This window comes from Callorhinus ursinus, unplaced genomic scaffold (assembly GCF_003265705.2).
Source record: "Callorhinus ursinus isolate GAN/ISIS: 27379988/994484 unplaced genomic scaffold, GSC_fseal_2.0 scaffold18, whole genome shotgun sequence".
NCBI lineage: Eukaryota > Metazoa > Chordata > Mammalia > Carnivora > Otariidae > Callorhinus > Callorhinus ursinus.
In genome coordinates this window covers 36,267,942-36,293,110 of record NW_027397080.1, presented here as the reverse complement: position 1 = coordinate 36,293,110, position 25,169 = coordinate 36,267,942, and the positions used below count along the sequence as shown (strand labels likewise).

General features: G+C 49.6%; 1 protein-coding gene and 1 long non-coding RNA gene across 5 annotated transcripts in view; both read right to left on the bottom strand.

Moving 5' to 3' along the window:
- Window positions 1-3,743: 3,743 nt before the first annotated feature.
- Window positions 3,744-25,169, bottom strand: part of GNB1 (G protein subunit beta 1) — a 94,466-nt gene continuing 73,040 nt past the window's right edge. For 3 of the 4 annotated variants that reach the window (XM_025856843.2, XM_025856844.2, XM_073903506.1), the window contains 7 exons: window positions 25,022-25,085; window positions 23,853-24,015; window positions 11,252-11,318; window positions 9,393-9,594; window positions 8,146-8,362; window positions 5,764-5,879; window positions 3,744-5,469 (listed from right to left, as the gene is read on the bottom strand). In XM_025856843.2, the coding sequence (XP_025712628.1) occupies window positions 5,773-5,879; window positions 8,146-8,362; window positions 9,393-9,594; window positions 11,252-11,318; window positions 23,853-24,015; window positions 25,022-25,085 (820 nt within the window). In that variant the 3' untranslated portion in view covers window positions 3,744-5,469; window positions 5,764-5,772. The remainder of the gene's footprint in view (window positions 5,470-5,763; window positions 5,880-8,145; window positions 8,363-9,392; window positions 9,595-11,251; window positions 11,319-23,852; window positions 24,016-25,021; window positions 25,086-25,169) is intronic. The other variant, XM_025856845.2, reaches the window with a different exon arrangement.
- LOC141374473 (uncharacterized) lies at window positions 12,277-18,328 on the bottom strand. Its single transcript, XR_012381399.1, has 2 exons — window positions 16,119-18,328; window positions 12,277-15,974 (listed from the first exon to the last, which is right to left on the bottom strand). It is a non-coding gene; the product is annotated as an uncharacterized lncRNA (long non-coding RNA).

Genomic DNA, 25,169 nt, shown 5'->3' with positions numbered 1-25,169 from the left:
GTAGGAAGGGGGGCAAGGGTGTCAGGAATTGGGGGGATTTCTCAAGCTCTGTAACTTCCCCATCTGGTTATTTTGGAAATCCAACCACTTCCCTAAAGTGACAGCCAGCCACACCCACAGAAGAAGCCTTTTGAGCTGTGTATTTTGGATATGATCATTAACAGAATAGTAACACTTGATCCAGCACTTACTATGTTCTAGGCACGGGGCTAGGCCTCCCAAGAACCTTCTAGAGCCGGAAGTTTATAGAGAAGGCACGAAGGAAGGAGAGCCAGCAGCCTAGTAACTAGCCAAGGTCACACGGCAGGGCCCTTCCTGTGTCCCTCTCTAAAGGGAAGTTGTGCAGGAGCCTGTAGTAATGGAAAGCCTCTGTCCACCCCAGACCTCAAGACTTCACACAGGAGGGCGCCTGGGTGGCTCAGTTGGTTAAGCGACTGCCTTTGGCTCAGGTCATGATCCTGGGAGTCCTGGGATGGAGTCCCACATCGGGCGCCCTGCTCAGCGGGGGGGTCCGCTTCTCCCTCTGACCCTCTTCCCTCTCGTGCTCTCTCTCATTCTCTCTCTCAAATAAATAAATAAAATCTTTAAAAAAAAAAAAAAAAAGACTTCACACAGGAGCGCTTCCCCATTTCAGAGATGAGAACACAGGGGCTGTGGCTTCCTTCCGCTGACCAGGTTGTGCAATTTCTCCCAGCAGGCCCTGGTCCCACCCAGCCCCCTCAAGGGCTGACCAGCAATAATGGAAACCAATGCTGGGAGGGGTTCTTTAGGGCATCCGGAAGGTTCCTAGAAGTTTTGTTTGGGCTGAGTCCAAAGGCGGAGTAGGAATAAGCCAGACCTGCTGGGGAGAGGGAAGGGCCAGCAGCAGGGACAAAGGCCAATGTGGGGGTGGGGATGGATGCCAGGCAGGCTAGTTTAGGCTGGGCTGAGGCTGTGGGTTCTGCCTCAGAGGCTCTCAGGTAACCTTTCCCAGCACTAGTATTGGTTTCTTTCTTTTTTTTTTTTTTTAAGATTTTATTTATTTATTCATGAGAGACAGAGAGAGAGAGAGAGAGGCAGAGGGAGAAGCAGGCTCCCAAGGAGCAGGGAGCCCGATGCGGGACTCGATCCCAGGACCCTGGGATCACGACCTGAGCTGAAGGCAGACGCTCAACCATCTGAGCCACCCAGGCGCCCACTAGTATTGGTTTCTTTGTATTTTTCTGAAACATGACTTGTGACTCCGGTTTTAGACGCCTCAGACCCCTAAAACCTAGATGCACCCTCTTCTGAGGATTGAATGATGGGAGATAGCAGAGTGGGTGGGGTAGGTGGTGGGAGAAGGAAGCCTGGGCCATGGAAGGTAGAGCCACATAGGCTGCCTGCTCAGAGCTGGACTCATTCAAGTAGGGTGGGTGGTCCTGGATTTTGAGTGCAGTCTGGGGGGTGGCTCCAGGGTGGAGGGGGTTCTCCTCACAGTCCTGCTCCCAGCTCACAGGGAAGTTCGCCTCAACTGTGCCTGGCAGGGGTGAGAGGAGGGTGAACAGAGGCTGCCTGGTATTCAAAAGGGGAAATGGCCAGGAGCCTGGGTGACAGGGGTGGCAGGGAGGGACCAAGGCTCCCTGTGGAGGAGGGGCGTGTCTTGGGGTATGCAGAGGTCATCTTGTCTGTCCCCAGCCTCAGGCTTCTAGCCAGCACACGTGGGACAAGTCCAGCGCCTCCTGCATGGCCATTCCTCCCCAGGGGCCAGTGTCTGGAATTGCCAATGTGGTACTGTCCTGTTTGGAGTGGTTTTGGGGGGTGGAGCGGAGCAGCCCCTCTTCGTGCAGGCCTGTGAAGTGCCATGCACACAGTTCAGCAGGGAACAAGACATTCGAGTGGACTGTAAGCTTCTCAGCAGGATGGTCAGTGAAGAGGGGCATGCCCTGCCGGCAGCTGGGAGGAGCCCTGTGGGGCAGAGGCAGTGCCAGCCTGGGGCGGGTGGGGTCTGGCACCTGCATACAGGGGGCTCAAGGAATTCTCACGAGGCCTCTAGGAAACGGGTGCTTTTGTTGTCTGCGGTTTTCACTCGGGGAATCCTGGGCACAGACGGGCCAAGTAACCTGCAGCGAGGACACGGTGGGTACAGTCTGGGCTTGGCTCCAGAGAGGGCTTTGACTGGACTCACAGAGCAGGCAGCAGGGGGGGTAGATGGGGGTGCTAGTTAGAAGGGAGACCCTGCCTGGACAGCACACCCCTCTGGGCAGTCCCAGGGCTGGTGGGGACAGGTTGAGGGTCAGGTGCTATGAGGGGCAGCAGGAGACCCCAGTGTCCACGTGGGGCACAACACTGAGTGGGCATGGTGGGGACAGGGCCCTAGAAGTCAGAGGCCCCAGCTGGAGTCCAGCCTCCGAGGGCTCCGTGAGCTTGGACAGTGCACCTGCAACAGGTGTGCCCCCAAGGGCAGAGCCCTGACTAGAACCAGGGGGGGCAGTGGTTGCAGGGGAGACTGGAGGAGTGGAAGGGAGCGGGGTGGGCACCCTGGAGGGGACGCGTGGCACAGAGCAAGAGCTCACTTCCCAGGACTGCCCAAGCAGCTCAGGCCAAGTGCTAAAGGGTCTGCTCAGTCCGTACAAGATTGTTTTGTGCCTGGAGGTTGAGAATCAGCAGTGTGCCCCGGCAGCGTGGGCTCCTTGCTAGATGCCCCGGCTGATGCCTGTTTGCAGGGACTGCTTTGCTGAGAAAGTGGGACAGTAATCTCAGAGCCAGCAAAGGGCCGCTCTGTGCCCTAGGCAGGGGGGCATGCTGGGTGCCAGGCTGGGGCACTGAAGGAGATAGGAACAGGTAGGCATCCGAAGACTACCGGGTTCCATTTTACCCCATGCCAACCTTGTGCCCATCCTAGGGTGTGCCCCTGGGCTGGCTTACCACCTGCTTTCTGATCCCAGAACATCCCTCCCAAGGATTCCGGCTGTCAGCCCCAGGGGCACCTCGGATGCTCTCTGGCATTTTCTTCTAAGACAACGGGCAGTGTCTTTCAGGGAGCCGTTGGGGAGGAGGCTGAAGCCAGGCAAACCCACCATTCAGGCTGCCAGTCTCCGAGGAGACAGCACCCCTGGTCCTCGCAGAAACCCACAGGAGGCCCCTGCTGCTCCATCTTGCTGATAATTGGAGAACAGAGCCTCAGGTGGCAGTACTTCCCATGGAGAGTAGTCTTCACTTATTTATGAAAAAGTACCAGCGTTTAACCCACGAAAACTACCAAGTTACGGCCGACAACCGTGTAGAGTAAGGAAGGAATGGGCCTGCCCAGGTGGAGGTCCTTTGGGAATATGCCCGTTCTGACTTGGTGGCAGATGCTTATTTTTCTTCCACACTACAGTTCTTTTTATCCAGACTGAGATAAAAACCACTCAGTCAGCAGGAGTAATGTCCTCAGACATCTTAACAGAGGGAAGAGGAAGCAAGGGGCTCAGGCCTGGAAGACAAGAGACCGGAGGGAGGGCCACTGGGGACAGTCCATGCACCCTGGGCAGTGGCCTGAGAAGTAGGGGTGGGGGGCCGGTCTGGGTGGTGGCAGAACTGCTGGGACCCGGCAGAGGACCTGACCCTCCTTTCACGGACTCTTGGTGATGGGGACCAAAGACCTGGCAGAGAAGCGGGCAGCCACGGCACTGCCCACATGACCAGATCAGGCTGACCTCACCGACTAGGGCAGCCGGGGGACGATGGCTGTCATCAGGAACCCAAACAGCCTTGCAAATAAGCAGCCACACCAAAGTCCCTCATGTCAAACTGCTTTATTACATCTTAAATAACGGTACAGTTTAATATAGTATCTATCTTGCATCCAGCCTCCTTGCAATACACTGACTTTAAAATTAAATACAAACAGTGAGGGGCACAGGGTGCAGAGAGCTCTACAGAGGTGTCGATGGGAAGGAAGGAGGGCTCGTGTTTATTCTCTCTGCCAGATCCAGGCCTCCTGCATGTCACAGCACAGTTGTGCACAGGCTGCTGCAGAAAGAGGAGAGAGGAGCCACCGCTGCTGCGGGAAGGGGGCTAGGGTGCAGGGAGGCAGCCCACGGCACTGCCGTCCAACCGCGGCTGCTGGACACCGGCCTCCGGTGGGACCCGGGAGGCCTGCGTGTTAGACAACGATCCGCCTCAGGTGCAAAAGGCTGGCTCCACGGCAAAGACAGGCCAGGAGGAATTCACAGAGGAAGGCCAGGGTCTCCATTCCCTGCCCCCACCCCCACCCCCGAATCCAACAGTGATCATTTGGAACAGGACTTTTTTTTTTTTTTTTTTTTTTTGAAAGAAAGAAAGAGTGACTGATCCCGCTGCCCAAGCGTGAAGCCTGCGGGCTGCCCTGCCCCCGACACTTGTGCAGACGTGAGTGGACAGAGCCGCAGTGGTTACACTGTAAAGAGGTTACTTCTTAAAAGAAAAAGAACATCTAAGGACTGAGTCCTATATGCGCTTTTGAGCATTTCTACAGCATGCGATTCTAAGAGTAAACCCACCCAATATGGCAAACGATCAAATTTTTTAAAATTTAACTTAGAAAGTTTGAGATCATTATTTTCAAAACATTGATTTGTACATGGTTTCATACACAAATAATTGACTGACTATCCAAGCACAGGACGGGCGCCTCTCTGGAAAACAGAGGTTCCTGACGGCTGGGGGTGGGGCGCAGGGTAGTGTTAGGCTATTATTACGAACGTCCCTCCGACTTCACAAGGAAACCCAAGGTGAGATTAAGGACTGAACTGAGAAGGTAGGGGGGACAGGTCGGGGAGCAGAAGGTGCCTAATCTGAGTTTACTATTCATCACGCATTCAAGACCATCCACAGCATGTGCTTGGTTCCTTTCCTTATTAGCATCTTCCTTTCTATGCCGTGTTTGTGCGTAACAATTATGTGACACGAGACAAAAAATAAAAAACAAGGGACTCAATTTACATCATTAACAATTTCAGAGAGGCTGCACCAGACCCTCTTCCTCTGTGTAACTACTGAACGTAAAGGAATATATTTTAAAAAGGAAATATGAATGTTTGCAGAATTCTGTTACAAACACAACCTGAAATTTAGAACTGATTACAAGATAAAATCCTCAACTTGTTTTGCATCAACAGCACAAAACAGGGTCACTGACCTAAAATTCAAATGAACTAGTGAAAAGGTGTGTCTGCCTCGCAATTACACTCAAGTTTACCTTCTGGTTAGCACGTTTATTATAGTATTTCCTTTTCAAGACAAAAAAGAAAACAAAGACAATGGTCCCGGGAGGAATGCACAATTTGTTTGAGTTTACAGCACAGAGATTCTTCTCTTCATGGGAATTGTGCTCTTGGTTTCAGCAATAAGTGAAGGAAAAGGTCTTGCCCTTTTGAAGTTCTGAGGGGGTGCAGGGCGTCCACGTTAGTAGGGGTGGATTGGAAATGCTATCACTGTAACGCTTCAAGGTTGGAATGGTCTTCCAGTCGCCACGACGTCCAGCTGCTGTTTTAAACAGAGTTTAAAGAAATGTAGAAAGAGAACATCTAAGGTCAGTGCTACTGCTCTTCCTCCCGCCCCGCCTGTCTGCTGCCAAGGGCATGTTGTTTCAGGTGGACGCAAGGCTCACCCCGCCTGTCTGCTGCCAAGGGCATGTTGTTTCAGGTGGACGCAAGGCTCACCTCACCATAATTCCAAATCAACTCAACATCAAAATTAATCTAGCAACTGTGAACTCCTCTGTGCTGTGAGAAGTACACAGAGCTATGTGCAGGGCGGGCACCTGGGCCGTTGTGTTACCTGTCCGCGTTAGTTCCAGATCTTGAGGAAGCTATCCCAGGACCCTGTCGCCACGGCCATCCCATCGTCAGTCACCCCCAGGCAGCTGACGCGGTTGTCATGCCCAGCCAAGACACCTGAGAGCAGATGAGAGCCCAGTCACTCCGCGACCCAGAGGTGCCCCACCAAGCAGTGATGTGCTGATGCTCTGCAGGGCTCGGTGCAAAACCACACGTGGAGGAAGGCCCCAAACGCTGAGGCCCAGCCCCCGCAACACCTCCCTGGCAGGAAAGGACGCCAGGAGGAAGAGAAGCCATGCTCCGCCACGGCGAGTAAAGCTCAATACACTCCTCTCTTAAAAACAATGTGAAGGCACCTACAGCAGGGGAAGTATTCAAACAAAATAAAGATATACTGGAGCACCTGGTAACATATTAAGACAGCATGATGACTAGGAACAGACATGATAAAAAGGCACAAAACACACAGTGAATAACTCAGGGCCTCTTGCACCAACTCTTGAGTATACTCATGATGGTAAGAAGCTTAAATAAGGGGCGCCTGAGGGGGCTCATTCAGTTGAGCATCCGACTCTTGATTTCCACTCAGGTCATCATCACAGGGTCATGAGATCGAACCCTGCATCAGGCTCCCCGCTCAGTGTGGAGTCTGCTCAAGACTCTTTCTCCCTCTCCCTCTCCCACTAGTGCACTCTCTCTCTAAAATAAATAAATCTTAAAAAAAAAAAAATTCCAACCATCCCAATCTCAGGGCAATTACAACCCAAGAGTATAAGGCCATGGGCTGTTCTTCATTTGTTTATAATCCCTGAAGCCTAGCACAGGGCACAAAACACAGAGGGCTGGTGACAGATGCAAGAGGGGGAGGGCCAATGGGATGTCACACGGTAACCCCACGCTGAACCCACAGAGAGACAAAAGCCCCTGTTGACACTCAGCGTCTGTGCTTGGATAATTATCAGCCCGAACACTCGATGTCCGTCCAGAAGAGTCTGATGGCTAACTTCAGAGAACTCCTGTCTCTTTCCTACACTCCTTAGTTTCACAGCTGAGTAAAGAGAGAGTCTCAGCTGGACGGAACAGTGTTTTCCGCCGTGGCACTGTGACCGGGGAACTGTCGGGGCAGAGGCAGTGGGGGCAGGGGGTCTGCGAGAGGGAGCAGGGGGAGCAGGAGGGGAGCTCAGCCCAGGGCGGGAAAAGATCCATCGGAAAGTGGGAGGTCAAGGAAAGAACCCCAGGAGACCCCCAGTCATGCTCCATTCTTCCCCCTGCCAAGGTACAGAGTTGAAAGATTCTGAAAGTGTCAATTCAATTCAGTTGCCTGTCTGTGTTTAATACAGGAAGTTTCTCATCTTTTGTACAAGTTGTGTTTTATTATTATTTTTTAAGATTTTTATTTTTGGGGCGCCTGGATGGCTCAGCCAGGTAAGCATCCGACTCTTGGTTTTGGCTCAGGTCACGATCTCACGGTGGTGAGACTGAGCCCCATGTCTGCCTCCACACTTTGTGGGTAAGTCCGCTTCTCTCTCTCTCTCTCTCTGTCCCCTCCCCCTGCTCGTGCTCTCTCTAAAATAAATAAATCTTAAAAAAATATATATATATACACTCTCTACACCCAGTGTGGGGCTTGAACTAACAACCCTGAGATCAAGAGTCATACGCTTCACCCAGTGAGCCAACCAGACGTCCCTGTACAAGCTGTGGGTTTTTTTTGTTGTTGTTTTTTTAATTTCATTTTATTTTTTATTTATTTGAGGGAGAGAGAGCATGAGAGGGAGGAGGGTCAGAGGGAGAAGCAGACTCCCTGCCGAGCAGGGAGCCCGATGTGGGACTCGATCCTGGGACTCCAGGATCATGACCCGAGCCGAAGGCAGTTGCTTAACCAACTGAGCCACCCAGGCGCCCCCAAGGTGTGTTTTAATGCACTTGACAACCACACCCTTGCCCTCAATGTGTGAACTTCAGACTTTATACTTCACTGGGCACACCTGCCCAAGCCTGTGCCCCACACTTAGATGATACAGTTCCACCACATACAGCCAGAGGGGAGAGAAGGCAAAGTGAGGGCCTTGAAGACCCAGCAGTTCGCCTTGTCCTGCCCACTGCGGCTGTCCATGTGCACCTCACACGGTGCGTGCAAGGAGAACTTCTGGTGCTAAGGAAGCCCGTGTGCCCTGAGAGCCCGGGTACGGATGCCCTGGCCTGTCCCCCATCCCTCCGCCAGGCCATGCCGCGGGGCAGGCAGGTGTACTCAGGCACGGCACATGTTTCTTAGCGGCACGACGGGCACAAACCTAAACATTTCAGCCTCGGTGCATCATGTCCATCCTCAAAAGTGCTACCTGAACATAAGGAGGCCCGGGAAGGCCCAGCAAACACCTACCTGCCCTGTCGGCCTTGAGTGCGTCCCACACATTGCAGTTGAAGTCATCGTACCCTGCGAGGAGGAGGCGCCCACTCTTGGAGAAAGACACCGAGGTGATCCCGCAGATGATGTTGTCATGGGAGTAAGTCATGAGCTCCTGGTCCGCCCGAAGGTCGAACAGCCTGCAGGTGGCATCATCCGAGCCAGTGGCAAATGCGTTGCCATTTGGAAAGAACTAGAAAAGCAAGTGAAGAGAGTATGCAAATGCACAGAGAAGTACTGGAAATGGGACTGCCCGACAGCAGGGCTGCCGCTGCCACAGGAGGGAAAGGTCAGCAGGGGCTGGGCTCGGGCAGCCAGCGGGTCGGAGCGGCAGCCACCCCGGGCACCCTGACCTGAGGGCATCAGTACTGGGGCAGCCACAGCCACTGTCGTCCCCAGAGTAGACTTCATTTCATGACTGTTTTCCAGGGGATCAGGAAGAGTATGGTCACCCCTGAGGGCCGCCAGCAGCCAGACAAGCCTCATGGAGAAGGGACCCCCAGCCCCAACCAACCAGATACCACCCTTCACATCTTCTCGCAAGAGCCCCTCACGTCAGGGTGACGAGGCAAAGGGAAGGCTCCTTTTGCTGGCTGTGCCCCAGCCACAGGGAGGGGCTGAGGGTGCAAGGTTCCTGCTCACAGCTCAGCCTTGGCCTCCTGCTCCGAAGAGGCTGTGCTGACTGGCTTAGCTACTGCCTCACTGCCCCCCAGCTGGAGGGAAGCCGGTCCCAATCCCTGGCTTGCCCCGGGGCTGGGAGCAGGTACCTGCACACAACAGGCCCATCCCCAACATCTGTGAGGTGAACAGTTAGCACAGAATTAGCTGGTGTCACGAGGACAGACTGCATCACAGCTAAGTTTTCCATAGGAGTTTTTGTGAAATAGGTTATAGTTGCATACAAAAGACAGAACATCCAACCCGAACACATTTTAAAACTTGATGTGTTCAGCAGCATACAAGAAGTAATCTAACTTGGGTGCGTGGGTGGCTCAGTTGTTAAGTGTCTGCCTTCAGCTCAGGTCATGATCCCAGGGTCCTGGGATCGAGTCCCGCATCGGGCTCCCTGCTCCTTGGGAACCTGCTTCTCCCTCTGCCTCTCTCTCTCTCTCTGTCTCTCATGAATAAGTAAATAAAAATCTTAAAAAAAAAAAAAAAGAAGTAATCTAACTTGCTGATGGCTGGCAAAGGCCCCCAAACCCACATCTTCACCCCCTACTCACGCAGATGGCATTGATGTCAGACTCATGGCCAGTGAAAGTTTGCCGGCACATCCCTTCTCGCACATCCCAGAGTTTGGCTGAAGCATCACAAGCACCAGAAACAAACAGTCTGGTGTCGGGAGCAAGAGAAAGGCTCATAACATCCCCAGTGTGTCCAGTGAACGTGGTCGTCTGCTGGCCGGTCTCGATGTCCCACAGAGCACTGCAGCAGGAACACACGACAAGCAGTCACCTCACTTTGTCAGGCAACCAGTCAGGGACTGTCCTTCAAACCATCTAGGACCATAGCAAACCTCTGCGCTTTTTTGCCTGACAATTCTAAATTTTGTAATGTGACTGTGTTTGGAAGGGAAACAAAGCAAACAAACAAAATACAAGATGAGAATGTGCCACGGGCTTCGGAGTAACCGTTATCTCTATGCCAACTCAGACACCAACCAAGAGGAAGCCAGTGAGCTGCACTCTGTGTGGGTTTGCAAGGAGCAGCAGGGAGCTCCTGGAGGTGTCCCAGAGGGGGCAGAGAACGTGAGTCTACTGTTGTGGCTCCGTGGCCTCTGGCATGCCAAGGCCAGAGGCTAGGACACGGAGACACCACCAGGTAAACAAATGGCTCAGAGCAAGGCTGAGACCCCACGGCCCTCCCCTGGAGCCACATGTGGGAGAGTGAGTGGCGAGTGCGCCATATGGTGGCAGCCCTGAGTTTGGTGCCCCGTGGTGTCAGCGTGAGCGGCTACTGACAGGTGTCAGGTAAGATGCGGACAGAGCTATGAGTGGGGCACACGCTGTTGCTGCGCTTCAGACGCTAGGAGGCGTCAACACTGCAAACTGCTCAGTTCATCCCAGCCTCCCAGGAAATCTGGCTCAGGCGCAAACACCGTTTACACCTACAGTGGGTAGAGGGCTTCCTTGCTCAGGGCCTGGGGGACTACAGGGAGGAAATGAGGTGTGCCCAGGACTCCGAAAAACACTTATTCATAAATGAAAAAGCTTTAAAAAATACCTTCTAATAAAGAAATTCTTCCCAAAACTGACAGTCTAGAATATACACCTTTTGTGAACTTACACAGTTTATACAAAAAGGACGCATTGTAGACCAGGACAGCTAGATATGGGAGTCAGGCCCTGGCACAGGGCATTCCACCACATCATGCCTCAAAGACCAGAAAAGCCCCCAGGACAGTTTAAGTCTAAAATGACTCATAAAATACCTATCTGAACCAAACAAAACAATGTAGAAACCCTGAAGTCAAACCTCTAGCCTCAGCAGATGGCTTACTCTTTTAAACAGGAAACTATTAAAAATGTGTTCTGCATCCAAAACCAACCAAGCAACCAAGCAACCAACCAACCTATCTGATCATTTAAACTGCACGCCCTGGGGCCAAAAATGAAAACGTTCTAGAGATTGTGTAAGTGGGCTTCTAAATCTAAGTAAGAGAACAGCTTGAACTCAGAAGTCTGACACAATCCACTTGCAATTGTGACCCCTGCTCCTTCTGAGCCCTGCTGGGTCCACATGGCTCGGCGCTCTACTGAGGGGGATGCAAGCACACCCGCTCCCCCAGGGGGCTGCTGAGTGTCGCCCAGCCAGGGAGTATGTGCAGGGGAAAGAAAAGCAGGCATTTCTTGTGCAGCTGCAGCTTCAACGTCTATGAGTCAGTTCTTCCTTGTTCAAAATTAAACTTTTGAGCTTTAAAATCTGTAGAGTAAAATGAACTCACTCATCACTCACGCACTTGTGTTTGACGCCTCACGGCCACTTCAAACTAATAAAAGATGGCCTAATTAATGTCAAGAATCTTATTTCCTACACATCTAAGGCGAGCAGTGTGAGAAAGGCATGGCGCTCAGATGCTCACCAGGTGGTGTCCCCAGAGCTGGTGACGATCTGATTGTCATCCAGGAAGCGGCAGCAGGACAGGTAACCTGGAAAACAGACACAGATGATGACCCTGATATGCAAGCCCCACCCCACCCCATCCCACCCTGATTCTAAGGTCCTGTAAATAGAAAAACACACTGGCGGGATGACTGCACCTCGAAGTCCCACATGTAGGTGAAGACCACTGCCTTGTCAGCAACCCCAGCCGCGGCCTCACACGCACGCAGTAACGAATAAAGGAGGCAGCACAGGCACTGCTGACAGCCCACAGGCCGGGAGGCGTGCGACCCAGGACAAACGGGAGGTGGCGAGCAACCTGTCCTGCACACCGGCAAACACTGCGCAGGTGCAAGGAACACACTCCATCTCTGCTCGTCTTATCCACGTGTGGGGACAGAGGTTCCCTTCCCATTCACACACCCACTCATCCCACAACAACGTACCCCAGCGCATGGAACATATCCGTGATCAGAGGAGCGCTTTATTCCCTCCCGGAGTTCACACTCCAGCGGGGAGAGGGAGTGTGCACACGTGAGGACGGGGAGAGGGTGGTCTGCAGAGGCCTCCTGGGCCCTCCAGGAAGGCATGGTCAGGGCTGGGATTGGGGTGCCAAGCGGAGCAATGGATTTGTTTTCTATAGGATGCTACAGTAGTCCAGGTGGCATGGAAACAGTCGTGTGCTGCCTCAGTACCCACCCTGCCGAGCGTGTGGAGCCAAGACTGGGCTGCTGAGGGTGGGACATACTGAGATCCCTAACCTTGATCAACTTTTCGTATGAGGAAAGGTAAAACAAAAAACCGATTTTGCAGTACCTATACATTACGATTTCTACTTAATTAGCTGTTTATCACGGTTTGTAATTTTGTTCCACTGTAAGTGACCCTAAAAACTGGAAATGCAGGGTAAACCAATCTATCCCCGGGAGGAGTGTGCCCAGTGAGTGGGCTGGCCAGACGTCCGACTGAAGGGGCAGCAACACTGCCTCTCTTGAGAGGACGGGACGCCCCTGCCAGATCGGCCCCGACACCTTTCTTCCTGGTCCACACCGGAGCTACATACGATGCTGGGCAAAACAGGGTAATAAAAACAAAATCCACACAAGGAAGAAAACCACAGAAGGGTTTTGGTATGGAAAGTATAAGAATACAGGGAAGGGGTGCCTGGGTGGCTCAGATGGTTAAGCGGCTGCCTTCGGCTCAGGTCGTGGTCCCAGGGTCCTGGGATCGAGTCCTGCATCAGGCTCCCTGCTCAGTGGGGAGCCTGCTTCTCCCTCTGCCTCTGGCCTCTCTCTCTCATGAATAAATAAAACATTGAAAGAAAAAAGAATATAGGGAAAACAGAGCATTTATCTAAGAAATATTATCAAAATATTTAGGGATGACGATTTTTAAATATTATCTATGTGCCTAGAAAAGGATGTATGGTCAAGCACTTCCCAGAGCCCAGGTCATGTCCATCCATAGGGACACTAGGGAGCCCAGGGGTGAATCAATGCCCAGCTAGGTGAGGAGTGGCCTGTGCTGAGAGATCACCTGATACCAAATCCACACTGCGCCTGACCCGTGGCCCCCACCCGCTCTGTGGACCCCCAGGTCCTGGGTCTAGAGAGACTGCTGAAGCTCCGGCTCAAGTTCCTCTCCAAGAACAGCATTTGCTTCCTGGTGCATCTGACATTACTCCAGTCAACTCACATACCCCTCCTTCCCAGAAGCCAATGCTGGGTGTCCAACCACATCCCGCGAGGTATCCAGCGGGCCCTCCACTGACCCTCACGCTGCACCATCTTAGCCTCAGCCTGTCTGACTCAGGGGTGCAGGGAAGGCAGGACAGGAGAGTCGTGGAGACTCCAGCCGGTGCTGGAAGGCCAGGCAAGACACACCTAGGTCAATGCCCCAAAGAAACATGATCTCCAAGATGGTCTCTGTCCACCTTGTGCACCACGCAGGTTGTGGACACTAAGACCCATCAGGTGAAGAGGAGGGGCAGGGTAGTCTCCCCTCTCTAAGTCCTAAAGGCCTGCTGGACAGTGTTCATGTGGAGGGAGGCGGGAGGCACTGTTAGGGAGGGTGGCCTTCCACATTCATTCCCTAACTTTCCATAGTTGGAGCTTCCAAAATACATATACAAATACTACTTTTAATTAAAGTCAGGGCTGCCTGCTCACAATCTTGTAACTCATTTCTTGGTCCTCTTTATATTTTGTACGTTGAGAGACAAAAAACAGTAACCAGGGGGCACCTGGGTGGCTCAGTCAGCTAAGCATCTGCCTTCAGCTCAGGTCATGAACCCGGGGTCCTGGGATCCAGGCTCCCTGCTTAGCGGGGAGCCTGCTTCTCCCTCTCCCTCGGCCCCTCTCCCCGCTCACTCTCTCAAATAAATAAAATCTTATAAACAAAAATAAAGGGATATCCTTAAAAAACAGAACAAAACAATAACTAGGTAGATATTTTATATATACCTATATCTTTTTAGATATTTTATACGTATCTATATCTTTTTAGATGCTATATGTATATATATATTTTAAAGACTTTATTTATTTGAGAGGAAGTGAAAGCAAAGGAGATCACAGAGGGAGAGGGAGAAACAAACTCACCACAGAGTGGAGAGACCAATGTGGGGCTCGAACCCAGGACCCTGAGATCATGACCTGAACCGAAGGCAGAAGCTTCACCGACTGAGCCACGCAGGCGCCCCTAGATACTATATTTTTATGTTTTTTTCTTCCAGACAGAAAGCGTAGAAACCACCTTGTAAATGGCACTAACGGACAAGTGCTGCGCCATCAATGTTCAAGAGCACTGGGCTGGGGCCCACCAACACTAACACGGGGTCACGTGGCCTGTGAGCATGGCGGACGGCACCAGGCCAGCCTCCAGAAGGGCCCAACTGCGCTCCATATGCTCCGAGACCAGCACAGCTTCACAGGAGCCATCGGGCTGGACACAGTCAGTGGCTTCAGAATGTAGGCTTTGAGGGGCGCCTGGGTAGCTCAGTAGGTTAAAGCAGCGGACTCCTGATTTTGGCTCAGGTCACGATCTCAGGATAGAGGGCTCTGTGCTGGGTGGCTAGTCTGCTTGAGATTTTCCGGCTGCCCCTCCCCCCACCCTTGCTTTCGTGTGCTCTCTCAAAAAAGAAAAAAAGAAAAAGAAAGAAAAAAGAATGTGGGCTCTGAAATCAGAAATACATGGCTCAATTCTCGCAGTGGTTTAACCAGCACTGAGTTCTCTGATGAGCTGCAGTCTCCCCAGTAACTGGGGACGGTCCCAGGAGAGCTATCTGTGCACTCAAGAAGCTTGGAAGAGTCGGCGGCAGTTACTGAAGAACGAATAAACTACCTGGGAGGGCTGTGTTTGTGTAGACACGTGTATATATGTGCGTACAGTGGGGTTACCTCAGGTGAAGATAGCCCCACCAGGTGTGTGTGTGTTTGTGTATGTGGGGTTTGCCCCAAGTTTGGAGGTGTGCTACATAGCGGCCAGCCAGTGGTGCTGCTGTCTTTTGGGAGCCTATAGAGGGGCTGGGAAAACAGATCCCAACAAGCATGGGTGCTGAGTCTGGAGGTGCACTGGCATGGGGTGTCCCTATGCACCTCACAGAGACCATGGATGACAGTGTGAGGACATGCTGGGGACAGCATGGTGCAGGGACAAGGCTGCCACAGTCCAGAGACAGGAGGCTTGAAACAGGCAGTGCAGAGAGCAGGTGCTTGGGTCAAGGACCAGGGGGGAGATCAGGGAGTGCTATCAGCTGAGGCCTGGAGGACAGAGGCAGGACATCCTGACAGAGCATGTTGCCTGGATGGGAATCTGTTGCCAGAGAAGCAAATATACTTACTTCTGAGTCTGGAGACGCTACTAATCCAACAGAGCAAAGCCAAGAGCACCCATGTGGGCAGAAGAGTGACTCGTGTGGCACCCCCGCCCCAAGACCAAAAGGCCCAGCTAAGGTAAGTTATCCCAAGAAAATGGCTGTGAGCTTGAGGGGTCATTCACCTACACGAATGTTCACACTACTGACAAACTGGAAACCATCCAGACATCCAGCAATAGGAACACAACAGCACGTAATGGAACTCTCTCAACTCTTTAGAAACATCATAGTTCTGGGTGAGATTATAGGTTCAAAACACAAAGGAAGCGAATTTAAAGTTATTCCCCCAAATTTCAACAGTGAGCACATGGTGGTGGTTTAGGCCAGCCCGGCCCTAGAGCCCACCAGGGCACCAGGTTGGGTGCTCTGGCTAAGTCGAAGCTGGAGTCAGAGACACAAGGCTCCGCTGTGGGTGCCCACTAGGCCGGTGCCTGCACAGCGTCCGCTGCAGCTTCCGCTCTGGGAGGGAGCGCGTTGCAGCCCAGAGCTGGAGGGAAAGCCACCTGCCCCACTCTGCGGTGCGCATGATAGCTGGCGAGCACAGACGGTGAGAGCACACTGTTCACAGAGTGTGGTGGAAAGGGAAAAAAAGACAGGATGAAGTAACTTGAAGATGTGAGAGTGAGGAAGTGCCTAAGAAGGGTTTTATTAAGAGTTAGGAGAGGGCGCCTGGGTGGCTCAGTTGGCTGGGCGGCTGCCTTCGGCTCGGGGCATGATCTTGGAGTCCTGGGATCGAGTCCCACATCAGGCTCCCTGCTCTGAGGGAAGCCTGCTTCTCCCTCTGCCACTCCCCCTGCTTGTGTTCCTTCTCTCGCTGTCAATCTCTCTGTCAAATAATAAATAAAAATCTTTTAAAATAAATAAATAAATAAAAGTTAAGAGAGTTTACAGTCCCCAAAGAGAGACGAACTTATAAAACGTTAATGGTAGAAGATGGAATCAGATGAAAACAAAAACAGACTAGAAACACCTTCAGATGCATTCACAAGGCTGTGTGGTCTCGTCTTCTCAGAGCTCAGGGTTTTGGGCAGTTTGCCATCATCCTTGCAGGATGGTGTGAGGTCTGGATCCAGGCAATCAATCCAGGAGGCTGGATGGGGTGGGTGTGGAACCCAGCGTGGCCAGTGGCAGGCACGGCCAGGACTTGCAGCCACCCTAGGAAAAGAGGCTCTTTCTCTGCTGGGGTTGCTGAGCAGGTGGAAAGGGGGCCAAGGGAGCCATCCAGAGGGAAGCCAAGGGGCAAGCACGCCCAGATGGCACTGTGAGCCCTGCACCCAGCCAGGTGTCAGGCAGCCCAACCCCCTGGGAATGGTCCGTGAGGTTATTTAGTGAGCAGTGGGACCTGAGTTTCCCAGACTGTGACACACACACCACATCACACTTAACTAACTGCCAATGAAGAGGGTGCCAAAGAGCAGCCCAATGATAACCCCTGGAGCAGAATGACGAGGAGACATCTTTCCCCCTACATCCAAGTTTGCTGGCGTGTGCTAGAGAAACAAGTGGTTAACAGACAATGTGTCCGGTCCACTGTGCTTTCACAGGAATGTAAAATATTCAGCCTCAGATTAGATGAACAAACTATCCCTAGGAAACAAAGTTTTAGCCACCACTGCTGGTTTGGCAGGAATACTAGGCAGTCACTGAGGAACATACCACGTTGTACCAGAAAACCTCTGACTAAACTCTTTTTTTTTTTTTTTAAGACTTTATTTATTTATTTATTTGACAGAGAGAGAGAGACAGCGAGAGAGGGAACACAAGCAGGGGGAGGGTCAGAGGGAGAAGCAGGCTTCCCGCGGAGCAGGGAGCCCTATGCGGGGCTCGATCCCAGGACCCTGAGATCAAGACCTGAGCCGAAGGCAGACGCTTAATGACTGAGCCACCCAGGCGCCCCTCTGACTAAACTCTTGATCAAAATGTTTATGCCTCTGTAGCCATCATGACCAGAACGATGTCAGGAAGGGCAGTGTGTCCACACTGCAATGAGACGTTTGGGAAGGAAGGAACCTCTAAGTGCAGGTGTCAGTCCTTTCCTCATTAGCAGGGGCCTGCTCTGAGAACAGTCTGTGACACCAGGCCTGACACCTTGGTCAGATATAAGTCTTCAGGGAGTTCCTCATTTCTCAAACATTAGGATTTCCACCAAAACAGCACTCAGAAAGTTGTGTTCTGTATGTAATACATTTATATTTATACTATATAATATATATATAAATTTATACCATATACTAATGATAATAAATGTCCCATCTCAATCACTGTGAATTCAGTCCATGAGCCGCTTCCAGAGGGCATCCTTTACTCTGTAAGACCGAGCACCATCTTAGAGTTCCTCTCTGAAGTACTGGCAGAGAGTTTCCAAACCCTGGGTAGCTGACTCTAGAGAAAGACGCTTCTGTTTGTTCCATATGCGCCTTTATATTCCATGGAAACAATAGCAGAACACAACTGATTACGAAGAGCCTTACCCCTGAAGCTGAGTGTACATGATTCCTGTCCTGGGACTATCAGATACGACTAGGAAGGACTCAGTACGCTGGAAGGATGAAAGCATGCACAGGCATATTTTGTGCAACCGGGTTTCTAAGATTCTACAAGAAAATGTCCCAACCGTGGCTTAACCAAGAGTTCTCAACCTAATGCTCAGGTCAGAGAGAGGCATCGTAAGTGATGAATGGATGCTCAGGTCTGAGACGAGACAAAGACAGCAAACCCTCAGATGCTGAACCCACTACCAGTTCACACCTTTACTCTCTGATAAAAATAAGACTAGTTTCAGCTTGTGAGATTTAAACTTTTATTGACTTGAAGCTGAAAACTATGTATCATGTCTGAAGAAAGGAACACATACTCTTTAGAGACCAAGTGTTTGGGTGGCTCAGTTGGTTAAGTGACTGCCTTTGGCTCAGGTCATGATCCCGGAGTCCCGGGATCGAGTCCCACATCGGGCTCCCTGCTCAACGGGGAGTCTGCTTCTCCCTCTGACCCTCTTCCCTCTTGCTCTCTGTCTCTCATTCTCTCTCTCTAATAAATAAATAAAACCTTCAAAAAAAAAAAGAAAGAAAGAAACCCTCAACAGGGACGCTTATGTGGCTCAGTTGGTTAAGCAAAAGCCTTAGGCTCAGGTCATGATCCCAGAGTCCCAGGATCGAGTCCCCCATCGGGCTCCCTGCTCAGCTCCCTGCCCCTCCCCGCCACCAGCTCTCTCCCCTCCTTCCCCCCACTTCTTCCCTCTGACTCTCCTCCCTCTCATGCTCTCTTTCTCAAATAAATAAAAAAAATCTTTAAAAAAAAAAAAAAAAAGAAACCACTCAACTTCCAGGAAGTAAAATTTCATGACATAGGAAGGAAATAAATTTCAAAATATCTCCTCTAAGACTCATTTTATTTGTTTCGACAAATGCAGTTAAAAAATCTAAAGCCTTAATTAAAAATAGAAGTCAATATACTGAATCTGATGATAAATCAGGGATTGATAAACATTAAGAACGTATGTGTTTTACGTGCTGGAAGTTCATCAATGCGATAAACAAAGTGGTTTATGAAGTGTGCGCACTGGACAGTCACACAGCTTACAAGGACCTGCGGACAGCCTGCTCTGGCTTCCAGTGGTGGGGCAGCGGGTAGGAACTACCACGGGAGCAACTTTCCCACAGAAAACAACTACGAGCTCTGGACAAACAGGAGTGCCTGGCTGGCTCATTCAGTGAAGTGTGCAGCTCTTAATTTTAAGGTCATGAGTTCATGCCCATGTTGGGTGTGGAGACTGCTAAAAAATAAAATCATTAAAACGAACAAACCAACCAACATCTAAAGGCACAGGAAACAAAAGCAGACACAATGAAGGGGAGCTACACTTGGAAAAAAGAAAGGGCCTGAGTCTGTATTCATGGCCAGCCCCTATCTTAGAGCACGTGGGTAAGATCTGTGCCCAACCTTCTTGAGTAGCCAGTGGACAGATCTGCGGGCACCCACAGTCAGAAAGTGAAAGAAGCGAGTGTGGAAAGGAGAAATCCACATAAGAGGAGCCCTCAATCACACGCCCACGTGCCCAAAGCTTACATCTGAACCACCCAGGCAAAGAGCACGCTCCACGTGGCCTGGCTGACGGGAAAAGGACAGAGAAGGCTTCTGTGGTGGCCTGACAGGATGCAGCATGGGTGCGCCAGAACATGACACATCACAACATCCAGGGGAGTACTCAAAAGTACTAATCGTACTAACAGGAAAACGTCACCCATACTGAAGAGGAAAGAGACACCAAGACCAAGCTCAAGAGGATTCGCTGTTGAAATGGCAGACAAAAATTCTGAAGACAGCTCTCGTAACTATGAAGGGTACCAAATATACATGTAATAAATAAAAAGACAGGAAACCTCAGCAGAAAAATAAGAATATTTTTTAAAAGGCAAACAAAAATTTCACAACCTAAAAACAGAACAGCTGACATATACAAGTTGCTGGGTAGTCAAAATATCGAGGGTGACAGAAGTCACATGAGCCTGAGGACAGATCTGAAGAAGGTGGAGACTCTGCAGAAAAAAGAGAGTCACAGGAACCCACAGGACGGCAGAAAAGCCCACACGCTGGAGTGCGGAAGGAGAGTCACAGGAGCCCACAGGACGGCAGGAAAGCCCACACGCTGGAGTGCGGAAGAAGAGGGCACCACAGAGCAGAAACATGTTTGAGGACACTGCCTAACATGTCCCAAATTTAGTAAAGAACAAAAACTTTACAAATTCAAGATGCTGAAGCACAATAAATACAAAGAAAAATCACACCAAGGCACATGAAAACCAAACTGCTAGAAAACAAAGAAAAAGCTTTAAAGTGCTAAAAGGATAAAAAATGTCAACCCCAGAAATCAATATATCCAGCAGAAATACTCTTCAAAAATGAAGGAAAACAGGGGCACCTGGCTGGCTGAGTCCACGGAGTGCTCAACATTCAATGTCAGGGTCACGAGTGTAAGCTCCACGTTCGGGGCAGAGTTTACTTAAAAAAATAGAAGAGCTGGGGCACCTGGGTGGCTCAGTCGTTGAGCGTCTGCCTCCGGCTCAGGTCATGGTCCCAGGGTCCTGGGATCGAGCCCCGCATCGGGCTCCCTGCTTCTCCCTCTCCCACTCCCCCCGCTTGTGTTCCCTCTCTCACTATGTATCTCTCTGTCAAATAAATAAAATCTTAAAAAACAAAAAACAAAACAAAAAAATAAAAAAAAACAGAATAGGGGTGCCTGGGTGGCTCAGTCGGTTGTGTCTGCCTTCGGCTCAGGTCATGATCTCAGGGTCCTGGGATCGAGCCCCACATTGGGCTCCCTGCTCCGCGGGGAGCCTGCTTCTCCCTCTCCCGTCTGTGCTCTCTCTCTCTCACAAATAAATAAATAAAATCCTTAAAAAATAAAAATAAAATAAAAACTTAAGAAAACAAAACAAAACACCTCTTTGGGGCACCTGGGTGGCTTAGTCGGTTGAGCATCCAGACTTTTGGTTTCCTGCTCAGATCACGATCTCAGGGTTGCGAGACTGAGCCCTGCTCAGGCTCTGCGCTGGGCGTGGAGTTGGCTTAAGACTCTCTCTCTCTCTCCTTCTCCCTCTGCCCCTCCCCCGCCCCCTGCTCTCTCCCCTCCACCCCCTCCAAAAAGAATGAAAGAAAAGTGGCATTTTCAGAAAAATGAAAATGGAGCAGTCACTCTAGCAGACCTCCACTAACTATAAGAAACTAATGCAAACTCATCAAGCTGAAGAGAATGCAGAAGAAAACTCTCATCCTCAGAAAGGAAGGAGCAGCACTAGAGATGGTAAATATTGGAGTAGAAGTAAAAGACAATTCAAGTTTCTTCAAAAGGCCAAGAAGGGGGAAGCAGAACAATGTATGATGGGGGCATACAGATCAATAGCCATGAAAACATGATAAAGAAGGAGGAAGGGCAGAGGGCACCTGGGCGGCTCAGTCAGCTGAGGTCTGACTCTTGATATCGGCCCAGGTCAGGACTTCACGGTCATGAGACTGAGTCCCCGCCCCCTGCCAGGCTCCAAGCTGGGTGTGGAGTCCGCTTAAGATTCTTGCTCTCCCTCTGCCCCTCCCTGTTTGTGCACTCTCTCTCTCTCTCAAAAAAAAAAAAGAACGATAAAGGGCAGAAAAAATGGGCCTTTCCGGCTACAAGGCTCTTGTATTTTATATGAATTGATACAATATTAACTCTCAGTGGGCCATGAAAAGTTATGAATGTACACTGTAATCCCTAGATAAACCACTAAAAATTAATGCACAGTGGAAACCAAATGGGCCAACAGATAAACTCAGCTAGTACTCTAAGAGATGAGGTCAGTATCGAACCCAGAGGGCAGGAAAGCAGAGCAAGTCCTGGCACGGCAGAGCCAAAGCCGACTGTACATGCAATAGCAGCGGGCCCGTGTACCACTACAAAGGCAGAACCTTTAGAACGGATAAAAGGCACAACCCAACGATACTCTGTCTATGAGGGACCCTACTTATAAATACGCAGTCAAGCTGAAAGAAAATGGATGGAAAAAACATGCGGAAACAACAGAAATCGGGAGTGACTCTACTGACATCAGATAAAGCCGACTTACGACGAATATTCTGAGAGAAAAAGGGACATTTCATCATGATTATATACTTCTACTAACAGAGCTCAAAACATAGGAAGCAAAAATTGCCAGAATTAAAGGGAGAAAGTGATAAATCCATCATCAGGGCCCTTAACATCCACCCCCAGCAGTTCACAGAGGTAAAGATACGAGTGACTTGAACAGGATCAAAAGTCTGGCTCGAACCAACACACTGACAACATGGCCCAGCAACTGCAAAACAGATTCGGTTTCCAAGTGTATGTGGCCTGCTCATCCTGACACTCTCTGCTCCATTAAAAACAAGTCCCAATAAACTGAAAAGAACTGAATGCCACAGAGTATGTTCTCTGAACATAATGGAATTTAATTATAAATTAGTAATAAGTTGTGTAAGGAAACTTCAGGTACTTGAAAACTAAACATCATATATCTAAGCAACATATGAATCAAAGAAGTAATCAAAAGGGTATTAAAAATACTTCAAGCTGAATGATAACACTGTTAAAGCCCTGTTTAGAGGGAAATTTATAGCTTTAAGTGCTTCTATTTGAAAAAGAAAGGTCTAAAAGAAAAAGAAAGGTCTCGTTTCCACCTTAAGAAGCTAGAAAATTGCGAAAGAAGCAACCCTAAAGCAAGCAGAGAGCAGGAGGTAACACAGGACAGAAATGGATGAAATGCAGGGAGCACATCTTTAAAGGACAAGCAATACGACTGAACTCTGGTGGCTGCCAGAGGGGAGGTTGGAGGGGAACGGGGGAAACAGATACAGGGGATTAAGTACACTTACTGTGATGAGCACTGAACAGTGTACACAAGTGTTAAATAATTACACTGTACACCTGAAACTAACAGAATACTGTATGCTATTTATACTTTAACAAAAACAGACAAAAAGTCACACAAATTAAAAAAAAAAGGACCACAGACATACTCTTATCTTGCTACAGTTAATTTAACAGAAGGCTTGGGGCACCTGGGTGGCTCAGTCATTAAGCGTCTGCCTTCGGCTCAGGTCATGATCCCAGGGTCCTGGGATCGAGCCCCCGCATCGGGCTCCCCGCTCTATGGGAAGCCTGCTTCTCCCTCTCCCACTCCTCCCTGTTTGTGCTCTCTCTCTCACTGTGTCTCTGTCAAATAAATAAATACAATCTTTAAATAAATAAATAACAAAAGGCTTAACTAGAGTCAAAAGCAGTATTATTTACTCCTTCACTTATGATCATTTCTTTGGTTGCATGTGCTGTAGGTGAGCCTCGTGGGGTGTAACTGCGAGAACTGAGCAGACAGCCACCTAAGTAAAATATTAGGACAAGACTTCCTTTTTCAGAAACACTATGGTTGGGGCGCCTGGGTGGCTCAGTCATTAAGCATCTGCCTTCGGCTCATGTCATGATCCCAGGGTCCTGGGATCGAGCCCCGCATTGGGCTCCCTGCTCCGCGGGAAGCCTGGTTCTCCCTCTCCCACTCCCTGTTTGTGTTCCTGTTCTTGCTGTGTCTCTCTCTGTCAAATAAATAAATAAAATCTTAAAAAAAAGCAACACTATGCTTTTTGTTATGAATAACAAGTGTCACAGGTAAACTAAACTTGGCAAAATAATATACCACCTAATCCTTAAAATTGGCTGTGTTCAAAAGAACAACCTAGAGGACTCTATTCTGTTCCCTTTTCAACAAGAGTGCTAGTGGGTATGAAGTGTATTAAGGGGGCCAGGCTGGATCTGTACGTGTACATATGTGTGTATGCATACATGCGTGTGTAGATGAGGAAACCTTGGTGGAAAGGCACTCAAGATACAGGACGGCTTAAAAAAAGGTTAAGAGATTGAACTACGTTACTATAAAACAAAAAAGGGTGGCTGCCAGCTATGAAGGCAGTGACCTAAGTCCCTGAGATCCCTGAAAACAGGATGCTATGGTGACCTTAATCCAAAGGTTTCTTACCAGTGAAGACATATCAAAGCCTGTCTTTGCTTTCATTTTCAGAATGTTTCTGGCCATTATTACAACCAACTCATTAAATAATTATTGAGAAGAGGTGCATGTCCAAAGCATATAACGCATGGCAGACAAATATCTCCCGCTCTAAAGTTACTGGTGAGAACATGTACCTGTATGTCCGGCCAGTTCACGGCTCACACGTACATTCCCTTCACGAGTTTTCAGATTGTAAATGGAGCAAATATTATCCAGGCCACCGCAGGCCACATAGTTCCCAGAAGGGGCATACGCACAGGTCATGACCCATGAGGAACGCAGAGGGATGGCATGGACCTAAATGACAGAACACAGATGATGCAGACACACTCAAGTTCAAAAACATTAATTAAGGACACTATGATTCTATTTCCAGTCTTCAACCTTCATTGCAGAGAAGGTGACACGACAAAATAACGGCCAGAATTATTTTGAAAATAATTTATACATGTGGCCAGTCAGATAAAGTACTAATTTAATAAGAAATCCATGGGGCACCTGGGTGGCTCAGTTGATTAGTGATCTGACTCCTGATCTCAGCTTAAAAAAAAAAAAAAAAATCCAGTGCTGCACACCAATTTAATCTGCAATCTTGTTAAGGTCACAATTTATGGTTAGGTATGCACCTAAGTAATAGTTTTAGAGCCTTCTAATCCAGATTATACATTAAAAAGAAAACAGTTCACAAACCTGTCAAAATGGCTATAAACTGATTTACGAAACAAAATATTTTTAGTGAAGTAACAAAACGACATTGTAATTAATCCTGCCACAGTCCTCCCCATGTTTGGGATAGATTTGTTATAAATACCGCAATCTCAGGACTCTCCAATAAAAATGACTGAGTCTGATCTTTTCCTACATATGGACCAAGTGACAGTAAGTACTTCCTCATTCACTACAACCTTGGATTAAGTATTTAAAAGAATTTAATTTATACTTCAAAGTACAGTGCCTTTCAGATTATCTCTTATAAAAACGAATAACTAAACGAAAAGCTGGATTTCTACATTTTTAAATAAAACATGAACTTTCTCAGGCTGAACTAACTCTGGAATCCAGGTCCTTCAGAACCATTACGGAGGGACTTAGCTCCCACCTGCCATGCAATGAGACCATGACCCACAGCAGAAGACACTAGTAGCATGTGCTAGCCACGTGGTTCGGCTTCACACTGAAAACAAAACTCACTGTGATTCCCCTCCCTGTCCTGTGTGGTATGTTTCTACACAACGGGACTAGAGGTCAGAAGCCCGCCCCCTCCGGGGCTGGTTTCCCAGGGAGGGGACTCTGCAGTCCTTACCTTGTTTGTTGTGTAGCTGTCCCAGATGATCAGTTTGCCATCCTGGGAGGCACTGACTAGAAGCCTGCAGGGAGAGGACAAAAGACAACTGATCAGTACCACAGCAACAGTACAAACTAAATCTGAGTGACTACGAACTCACACTTCA